The 11071-nt window shown below is 44.4% G+C and overlaps 1 protein-coding gene across 1 annotated transcript in view; it reads right to left on the bottom strand.

Annotated features, from left to right (window-relative positions):
• Window positions 1-580: 580 nt before the first annotated feature.
• LOC139390790 (X-linked interleukin-1 receptor accessory protein-like 2) overlaps window positions 581-11071 on the bottom strand; it is a 398878-nt gene continuing 388387 nt past the window's right edge. The window contains exon 11 of the mRNA XM_071138185.1: window positions 581-1387. Coding sequence (XP_070994286.1) covers window positions 687-1387 — 701 coding nt within the window. The 3' untranslated portion in view covers window positions 581-686. The remainder of the gene's footprint in view (window positions 1388-11071) is intronic.

The following is an 11071-nucleotide window of genomic DNA, read 5'->3' as shown; positions in this document are numbered from 1 at the left end:
AGCAGAGAAAAAGGCTTCTTGTTTTGTACAACTAAAATAAGCAAAGTAACAGGCAGAACTCAAGAGACAGCAACTAGTCACAGACTACAACTCAAACAAATACTGCATTAAACAATTCAAATATTCATATTTAATTGGCCTCAAACAATGACAATAGCTTGTGTAAATTCAAACATTATTGATTTGCTTAAATATACTGTAACATTTTTAAAGCTGACAGAGAATGTTTTCAGTCCATCTTTACAGAATTGTGCTGCAATGAGAAACGTTCCCTTTTCCCATGAAAAAATCACAGGTCAGAATCTTTCAATTTGGATTCACTCACATACTCACACCATTAAAATCTTAAAGGAATCATCATGAATGTCTATAGAAGATATGAAAACTGTACATAATAACAATACCTTGAACATTAAAAACAAGGTTTTTTCATTTATTACTCATCTCAAAAAAGGAGACATTTTTCAAGTAAGAAAATGATGACTGGAGCAACTCCGTTTGTCCTTGATTTCTTTAAAGACTGAACGAAAAAAGACAAATGCAGAAAACATTTAACCGCTAATGAAAATAGTCAGCGAGAAATGATTGTGTGCAGAATGGTTTTTGATCAGTGTTTTGTCTAAATGAATCTTCATGCAGATAAAAGACAAAGACATAAGAGATGTGGCATCAAGCTGGATATCAGTCTACCAGATATCACTTGTGTGTTCCCCCCCAGATAGAGGGACGAAAGTGCTGTTCAAGTGGATCTCCTGCTTGCTCTTTCCCATCGTGTTGTTCTGAGTCACCTGTCCGTTGAGCAGCGTCATGGGGATATTGCAGTATATGTGACGGTTACTCAAGGTGGCTATCTGCACGGGGGAGGCAGGCATCTTATACTCGTAGCTACGGGTGCAGTAGTGTCTCATCTGAGGGTGGCTGGTCTGGTTAAAGTCTGGAATCTCAGCGTGGTGGGCGGGCACCATCGAGGCAGATGTGGTTGTCATGGCGATGGTGGAGACCGTCTGCAGGTCGCCGAACAGACCCTGCTCCCTGGAGTCTAGCACCTGCCGGCGAGACAGCATCTCTTTCCTCTTCACCGGCATCTCGTATATCACCTGCTTCCAGAACATAGACTTGAGCTCATTGCTCTTGGGGCCCCTCCACTTGATGATGGAGAGGACTTTGATGGTGTGCTTCAGGGCCTCCACTTCCTGGTAGTTGATGACGCTCTTGAGGTTGGCACACTCGATCATAATCACCTTGATCTCCCCGGTCACCAGCATGCTGTGGAGCCGAGTCTCCAGCTGGAAGATGCTCCAGCCACGCTTGGCCACAAACTCAGGAGTCAACACGATGATGAGCCGTCTGCTCTGCTCCACGCTCCGCGCCAGGTCCTCAATGTAGACTGGAGGAAAGAAAGAGATACAGAGATAGAGCGAGAGAGGGGGGAGAGAAAAGATTCAGAGAGAGAGAGGGGGAGAGAGAGAGAGAGCATGAGAGAGAGAGAGAGAGAGAGAGAGAGAGAGAGAGGGAGAGAGAGAGAGAGAGGGAAAGGGGGAAGAGATAGAGAGAGAGAGCGCAAGAGACAGACAGATGGACGAGAGAAAGAAAAAGGGGAAAAGAGAAAAGAGAGAGAGAGAGCATGTCAAAGAATAGTGTGTAACAAACCATTCATATTTGACCATTTAGAATTGAGATAAGAGCAGCATCAAGCTGCAGGTCTAAAGTAACACCCAGAGACATGACAAAACCCAGCAGTCACCAACACTCTGATCTGTCACATTACATACCTTATCACTACTCCCACTCAACCGCCAAACTGACAGTATCACGACAACACAAAACACATACATCACTTTATTCAATATATAGCCTTCTCATTATACTGACTGATTAATCCTAAACCTCTGGGCGAGCACTTTTCCATAGTGATCTAATTAGCCTGTTGAAAACCACAAGCAGAGAGAGAGACAGTGGTAAATAAAGTCAGTTTATGAGTCAAAAAACACAGTGAGAGATAGAGAGACACAGAGAGAGAGAGACACAGAGAGAGAGAGAGAGGGAGAGAGAGACAGAGACAGAGACAGAGAGAGAGAGAGAGAGAGAGAGAGAGAGAGAGAGAGAGAGAGGGAGAGAGACAGAGACAGAGACAGAGAGACAGAGAGAGAGAGAGAGACAGAGAGAGAGAGAGGGAGAGAGAGACAGAGACAGAGAGAGAGAGACAGAGAGAGAGACAGAGAGAGAGACAGTGGTAAATAAAGGCTGTTTATGAGTCATAAAACACAGTGAGAGATAGAGAGACAGAGAGAGAGAGACAGAGAGAAAGAGACAGAGAGACCGAGAGAGACAGAGAGAGAGACAGAGAGAGAGAGAGAGAGAGAGAGAGAGACAGAGAGAGAGAGACAGAGAGAGAGAAAGAGAAAGAAGAGCGGGAGAGAGGAACTCTTCTGCAAAAAAGATAGAATTATAGTTGGATATTATAGAATTATAGTTGCACAAGGACTTATGCATGATACTAACCTCAACATCAAAATTCCATACCTAAAACTTTGATTTTGGACAAAATTACCTGAATGGACTATTGCTACCAAGGACTATCAAGAAAAAACTTCTAACAAACCAAAACCTGCAGAAGAAACACAGCGGAACCTGGAAATACCATCCAACACAAAACTGAGTGAGTAATATTCAGTCTGAAGCTACTTCTGAAGACAAAAATTAAAAGACAATAATCTCTAGGTAATTTTATTATATAAAGCTAAGTAAATAAGTATACTAAGCTACCAAGCTGCTAGGACAGAACAGACCTGGCAGCACCTTCAATTAGCACTGAAGTGTGAAGTCAGATGTGTGAAAACTCTTGAGCCCAACAATGGCAGGAGAGTTTCACAACCCCTCCCCCCCAAATACAGAGGCCTTAGAAGCACCAATAACAATACAGAGACACGATTTGCTGACTTCTATAAAGAGGGGAATGTAAAACGTAAGAAACTTAATTTTCCACACAGACCATCCCCTGGCATGGCACAGCGCTATAAGAGCACACTACCCCTATGTCCAGAGAGAGGGTATTGGCCCAGGGTGGAATACTAGACATTGAGGAAATCGAAACAACCTCTGTCAACATGTACAAGTATGGGACAGTGATGGTGCAGGGAATCCTCATGCAGTTCCAGCAGGGCTTTTATGGGATCAAAGAGAGAGAGCAAAGCAGGTAAATCTCTCTCTCTGTGAAAACTCCCCCACCCTGAGTGAGTCTGATCACACCTCTTCAAACTATCCTGCAGACGAGGATAGTCAAGCTCACAAGCCCACAAAACAGACCAGCACAACAACACCCTCCCAACAAAACCCAGAGGGCAGAATGTGGAGATGGACGGCTGTCTGAGAGAGCTGGCTGCTCTACGGACTGAGGTGAGAGAACTTAAAGAGGCACACATGGCACTGAAGGACGAGGTCAGAAAGCTGAGGTGTGACAGAGAGCAGGACACTCCCTCAGACAAGCCAGTAGAACAGCCCACCTCAGACACGGACCCGGAACACAACCTCAACACCACAATGGGACAGACAACACAGGACCCACCAACCCAACAGACCCCACCCACTCCTAACAGCCCTCCTGTCAGCTCCCCCAATAGCCCTCCTGATAACCCCCCCACATCCACCGAGGACACACAAAACCCACAGATTGTGCTCCTCATTGACTCAAATGGCAAATACTTTTTCCCAAACACAAACTGGCTAAACTCTGGTGCCCAAACACTAGGCATGTCCTGGAGCTGTCGTCAGAGGACAGACTAGGGTCCCCCAGCCACATCATCATTCACGTGGGAACAAATTACCTGAGGACCCAGCAGGAAAGGGTGGCAACAGCACTCAAGGGACTGATTTAAAAAGCTTCTTCCACTTTCCTCAATGCACAAGTGGTTACCTCCACCATGCTACCACGAAAATACTTTCACCCTGCCACCATACAGCAGGTGATTGCAATAATTTTTCCAGACTGTTTCTCAAAACCTAATGTATACCTGGCGCGCAACTTCACCCTGGACTTGAACAGCCTTTACGACCAAGTCCAACCCCCCCCCCCCCGAAAGACCTGCACCGAGAACCCATGCCAAGAGGACCTACACCCAGACCACAGCTTCACAAGCTATACCCCAACCAGCTGAGACCACCCCAAACAAACCCTGGCTGGCCACACCCTATATCGGCTCCCCCAGATCAGGCCTCTTCTGCCCCCCGCCACTGCAGCAAGGACCTCAACATGACAGCTGCACATATGAAAAGGCTGTGAGCAGAGCAACAGGCCCAAGCCCTACTAATGCACCGCCCCAAGCCCCATCCTGCGACCTAAGAGGTATGTATGAGATGCTCAACATGCTCTGCTCACAACTACTGTAATGGTCTGGGCCTAAACCACACAAAAAACAGCACTAGACACTATGGAACACAACACATTTACTATCTCATCCTGGAATATACAAGGTCTGAGGTCATCTGCCTTTGGCCTAAAGAGCAGGAAGCAAGACTTCACCAAACACATTGGAAATACGGACATTAAGGCCTCCCTGGTGGCGCAGTGGTGAAGGGCGCTGTACTGCAGCGCCAGCTGTGCCATCAGAGACTCTGGGTTTGCGCCCAGGCTCTGTCGTAACCGGCTGCGACCGGGAGGTCCGTGGGGCGACGCACAATTGGCCTAGCGTCGTCCGGGTTAGGGAGGGCTTGGCCCGTAGGGATGTCCTTGTCTCATCGCGCACCAGCAACTCCTGTGGCGGGCCGGGCGCAGTGCGCGCTAACCAAGGTTGCCAGGTGCACAGTGTTTCCTCCGACACATTGGTGCGGCTGGCTTCCGGGTTGGATGCGCGCTGTGTTAAGAAGCAGTGCGGCTTGGTTGGGTTGTGTATTGGAGGACGCATGACTTTCAACCTTCGCCTCACCCGAGCCCGTACGGGAGTTGTAGCGATGAGACAAGATAGTAGCTACTAAAACAATTGGACACCACGAAATTGGGGAGAAAAAGGGGTAAAAAAAAGAGAGAAGGAAATACGGACATTGTCATCCTACAAGAGGATATAGAGGAGATGGACCCACCGGTTGCCCTCTAGGTTACAGAGAACTGGTAGTCGCATCCACCAAGCTACCAGGTGTGAAACAGGGAAGAGACTCAGGAGATATGCTAATTTGGTATAGAACAGACCTGACCACTCTATTAAATTAGTGAATAAGGAAATTATCTCAACAGAGAAAAATGTCATCATGTGTGCCACCTATATTTATTTTTTATTTAACCTTTATTTAACTAGGCAAGTCAGTTAAGAACGAATTTGTATTTACAATGATGGCCTACTACGACCAAACCCTAACCCGGATGACGCTGGGCCAATTGTGAGCGGGGGAAATCAACCATTTCCAGGCCCAGGGACATGTACAAGTCTGTGGCGACCTATACTGGACAAGAACCTGACACTCTCAGCACACAGGGGGACAAACACCTACCTAGAGGTGACAGTATTCCCTTCCAAATATGCAACCTCCCCCCATAGACACAACTAAGACAAAACAACTCCTGCAGCTGTGTCACACGCTGGGTCTGCACATAGTCAACGGTAGGCTTTGAGGAGACTCCTATAGTAGTACACCAACAGCTCATCCCTTGGCAGAGGTACTGTAGATTACTTTATCACTGACCTCAACCCAGAGTCTCTCAGAGCGTTCACAGTCAGCCCACTAACACCCTTATCAGATCACAGCAAAATCACAGTCTACCTGAACAGAGCAATACTCAATCATAAGGCATCAAAGCCAAAAGAACTGCACAATATTAAGAAATGCTACGGGTGGAAGGAAAGTAGCGTAGAAGCCTACCAAAAAACAATTAGGCAAAAACAAATTAAATCAGTGTATTTGACCTCTCAGCTTCCCTATCAAACTGTTTGATGAAGAATGTAAAAACCTAAGAAAGATATTGAGAAACATATCCAACCAAAAACATAGAGGTACAGAAAATCTGAGTCTATGCCTTCACTATGGTGAATCACTAAAACAATACAGAAATACACTATGGAAAAAGAAGGAACAGCATGTCAGAAATCAGTTCAATATAATCCATAGAATCTAACCACTTCAGAGAAAATTGGAACACACTAAACAAACCACACAAAGAGTTATCTATCCAAAATGGAGATGTGGATAAACCACCTCTCCAATCTTTTTGGCTCTATAACAAAGAACAAAAAAATATACAATTACAAATCTTAGAATCAGCTATTAAAGACTACCAGAACCCACTAGATTCTCCTATTAGATTGAATGAACTTCAGGACAAAATACAAACCCTCCAACCCCAAAAGGCCTGTGGGGTTGATTGTATCCTACATGAAATTATAAAATATACAGACCACAAATAAAAATTGCCTATACTTAAACTCTTTAACATCATCCTCAGCTCTGGACCTCAGCATCTTCCCCAAATTCTTGGAACCAAGGACTGATAACATCAATCCACAAAAGTGGAGACAAATTTGACCCCAATAACTACCGTGGGATATGCGTCAACAGCAACCTTGGGAAAATCCTCTGCATTATCATTAACAGCAGACTTGTACATTTCCTCAGTGAAAACAATGTACTGAGCAAATGTCAATCGGCTTTTTACCAAATTACCGTACGACAGACCACATATTCACCCTGCACATCCTAATTGACAAACAAACAAACTAAAACAAGGCAAAGTCTTCTTATGCTTTGTTGACTTCAAAAAAGCTTTTGACTCAATTTGGCATCAGGGTCTGCTATACAAATTGATGGAAAGTGGTGTTGGGGGAAAAACATATGACATTATAAAATCCATTTACATGGGGCCGTGGGGTGTGCAGTTTAAGCCCCACCCTCTTCAACATGTAAATCAACGAATTGGTGAGGGCACTAAAACAGTCTGCAGCCCCCGGCCTCACCCTACTAGAATCTGAAGTCAAATATCTACTGTTTGCTGATGATCTGGTGCTTCAGTCACCAACCAAGGATGGCCTAGAGCAGCATCTAGATCTTCTGCAAAGATTCTGTCAGACCAAAAATGGTCCAGTTGCCAGGATCAAAAATACAAATTCCATCAGCACAGAAAAAACGATACATACCACGGCCTAAACATCAGCGCCACAAGTAACTTCCACAAAGCTGTGAACAATCTGAGAGACAAGGCAAGAAGGGCCTTCTATGTCATCAAAAAGAACATAAGATTTGACCTATCAATTAGCCAGCAGCATACCACTCTGCATCCCACTGCTGGCTTGCTTCAGAAGCCAAGCAGGATTGGTCCTGGTCAATCCCTGGATGGGATACCAGATGCTGCTGGTAGTGGTGTGGAGGGCCAGTAGGAGGCACCCTTTCCTCTGGTCTAAAAAAATATCCCAATGACCCAGGGTAGTGATTGGAGACTTGTGTAGGTTGCTGTCTTTCAGATGGGATGTTAAATGGGTGTTCTGACTCACTGTGGTCACTAAAGATCCCATGGCACTTATTGTAAGAGTAGGGGTGTTAACCCTGGTGTCCTGGCTAAATTCCCAATCTGACCATCATGGCCACCTAATCATCCCAAATGTACAATTGGCTCATTCCTACCCCCACCCCTGTAACTATTCCCCAGGTTGTTGCTGAGAATGTGTTATCAGTCAACTTACCTGTTAAATAATTTTTGGGGGATCTGGCTAAAAATACTTAAATCAGTTCTAGAACCCATTGCCCTTTACGGTTGTGAGGTTTGGGGTCCACTCACCAATCAAGAATTCACAAAATGGGACTAACACTGCATGCAGAATTCTGATAAAATATCCTCTGTGTACAATATAAAACACCAAATAATGCACGAAGAGCAGAATTAGGCTGATATCCGCTAATTGTCAAAATCCAGAAAAGAGACGTTAAAATCTACATCCACCTAAAATGAAGTGATTTCCAAACCGCAGGTAGCCTAGTGGTTAGAGTGTTGGGTCAGTAACTGAAAGGTTGCTAAATTGAATCCCCGAGCTGACAAGGTAAAAATATGTTGTTCTGAATGCTATTTGGCCCTAAACTATGTAAAGAATCAGTGAGCATAGCCTTGCTATTGAGAAAGGCAGGCCATGTGCACACTGCCCAGAAAATGATGTGGAAACTGAGCTGCCCTGCCCAACCTCCTGCCTTTCTCTCAGATTACATAAACCAACAAAGAACTAGAAAACAAATCCAATTTTGATAAACTCCCACATCTACTTGGTGAACTACCACAGTGTGCCATCACAGCAGCAAGATTTGTGACCTGTTGCCACAAGAAAAGGGCAACCAGTGAAGAACAAACACCATTGTAAATACAACCCATACTTAATTATTTTCCCTTTTGTACTTTAACAATTTGCACATCGCTACAACACTGTAGATAGACATAATATGACATTTGAAATGTCTTTATTCTTTTGGAACTTGTGTGAGTGTAATATTTACTGTTCACATTTAATTTAACTTTTTTTCATCCATTTCACTTGCTTTGGTAATGTAAACGTGTTTCCCATGAGAATAAAGCTCCTTGAATTTATTTGAGAGAGAGAGAGAAAGAGGTGTAAAGAGGTAAATGGAATCCGCAGTGTCACATCACTGTCCACAGTGTCCTGCCTTCCTCTGCAGGGGTCCTGTCTTTTACACCTGCATGTGTCACATCACACATCGGCCCTCCTCCACCTCCCACCCCAACACTACTCATACTGCTCCACCACCACACCCCCAACCCACACAGCCTTTCAGCTCCCTTCCCTGACACCAAGCACCACCACAGGCACCAGTGTCACCACACAAATCGTGCCCCACCTTCACCTCCTACTGCACATGCTCAGAGTAGACCTTTACTGTATTAATTAGACTCGTAGCTAAATCAGTTGACTGAAAGTCAATATAAGGCCTAATCACATTAGATAGCATTATAACAGAGATCTCAAGAAGTAAAAACATAAAGTAGACTAAAACAGCATTTCTTGGTGCTGATCTTGAACTTCCTTTACACAGCATAGTGTCCACACTGTGCTTAATACAGTAGGTATTTAAGAATAAACCCCCTGAACATAGAAGGCTATAAAAGAAAACTACCACACTTCCTCTTTGGCAGCACACAATGTAGTCTAAAGAGGGCGTTAAGTCTGATCCATTCTAACGAAATATTACTCAGAACCAATTTGCATTTGAATGATCATTCCTTATGCCCCTGCAGCTTAATCAATGTGGCTTAAAATATGAAAAGATTAAACATATAGGATTGTGTTGTATTACTCACTTATAAATAAATACAAATATTACAAATATTAAGAGACAGCGGCTTCAGCTGAAAAATGTGTTATGTGGGGGATCTCAGCGGAGTGGGGGACCTCAGTGGTGTGGGGGACCTCAGCGGAGTGGGGGACCTCAGCGGAGTGGGGGATCTCAGCGGAGTGGGGGACCTCAGCGGAGTGGGGGATCTCAGCGGAGTGGGGGACCTCAGCGGAGTGGGGGACCTCAGCGGAGTGGGGGACCTCAGCGGAGTGGGGGACCTCAGCGGAGTGGGGGAACTCAGCGGAGTGGGGGACCACAACTTTGTGGAGGACCACAACTGTGTGGGGGACCACAACTGTGTGGGGGAAAGCTATCAGCCACCAGGGCTATAGGAGTTTGACACGGTCTATCATGATATTCCAGGCTTATGACGAAAGATAGCGTGTCACAGCTTTTCAATATGGAGGTATTAGCAGCAGAATGAAAACAGTCATCTGCCTGAGCACAGTGAGCAGCCTACTCACAAATTAGATCCTTTCTCCTTACTTGGAACTTGAACAATGTAGTGGAGAAATAATGAGGCCAATGATAAGCAGCTAAATCAATTTAAATTAAATTAAATGTTATTGGATGCGCACACATACAGTATATTGCATATGTTACTGCAGGTGGAACAAAATGCTTAAGTTTCCACCTCCAACAGTGCAATAATATCTAATGATACAAAACAATTAAATGTATAGACAGTATGGACAGTATATGAATAGAAAAGGTGTGTACAGCAGTAGTTATATATGATGAGCCATGACTAGAATATAGTATATACATATGAAGTGGGTAAAACAGTATGGATCATGATAAACATGATAAAGTATACACTTGGCGGGGGTAGCAGGGTAGTAGGGTAGCCGGGTAGCAGTGTAGCAGGGTAGCAGGGTAGTAGGGTAGTAGCGTAGTAGGGTAGCAGGGTAGAAGCTCAACCATTTGCTATGTGTTGTTTTTAAGTCTCATCGAGTATGGGTATTGATCTACTGTTGTGGTGTTTTCATGGACAAATCCCTAACAGATTCAACTATATATATACAGTATATATATATATATATATATACACAGTGGGGCAAAAAATTATTTAGTCAGCCACCAATTGTGCAAGTTCTCCCACTTAAAAAGATGAGAGAGGCCTGTAATTTTCATCATAGGTACACTTCAACTATAACAGAAAAATGAGAAAAAAAATCCAGAAAATACATTGTAGGATTTTTAATGAATTTATTTGCAAATGATGGTGGAAAATAAGTATTTGGTCAATAACAAAAGTTTTTCTCAATACTTTGTTATATACCCTTTGTTGGCAATGACAGAGGTCAAATGTTTTATGTAAGTCTTCACAAGGTTTTCACACACTGTTGCTGGTATTTTGGCCCATTCCTCCATGCAGATCTCCTCTAGAGCAGTGATGTTTTGGGGCTGTTGCTGGGCAACACGGACTTTCAACTCCCTCCAAAGATTTATTATGGGGTTGAGATCTGGAGACTGGCTAGGCCACTCCAGGACCTTGAAATGCTTCTTACGAAGCCACTCCTTCGTTGCCCAGGCGGTGTGTTTGGGATCATTGTCATGCTGAAAGACCCAGCCACGTTTCATCTTCAATGCCCTTGCTGATGGAAGGAGGTTTTCACTCAAAATCTCACGATACATGGCCCCATTCATTCTTTCCTTTACACGGATCAGTCGTCCTAGTCCCTTTGCAGAAAAACAGCCCCAAAGCATGATGTTTCCACCCCCATGCTTCACAGTAGGTATGGTGTTCTTTGGA

The sequence above is a fragment of the Oncorhynchus clarkii genome, chromosome 31, assembly GCF_045791955.1.
Source record: "Oncorhynchus clarkii lewisi isolate Uvic-CL-2024 chromosome 31, UVic_Ocla_1.0, whole genome shotgun sequence".
In the NCBI taxonomy this organism is placed as follows: domain Eukaryota; kingdom Metazoa; phylum Chordata; class Actinopteri; order Salmoniformes; family Salmonidae; genus Oncorhynchus; species Oncorhynchus clarkii.
This window is presented reverse-complemented; position numbering and strand designations above follow the sequence as displayed.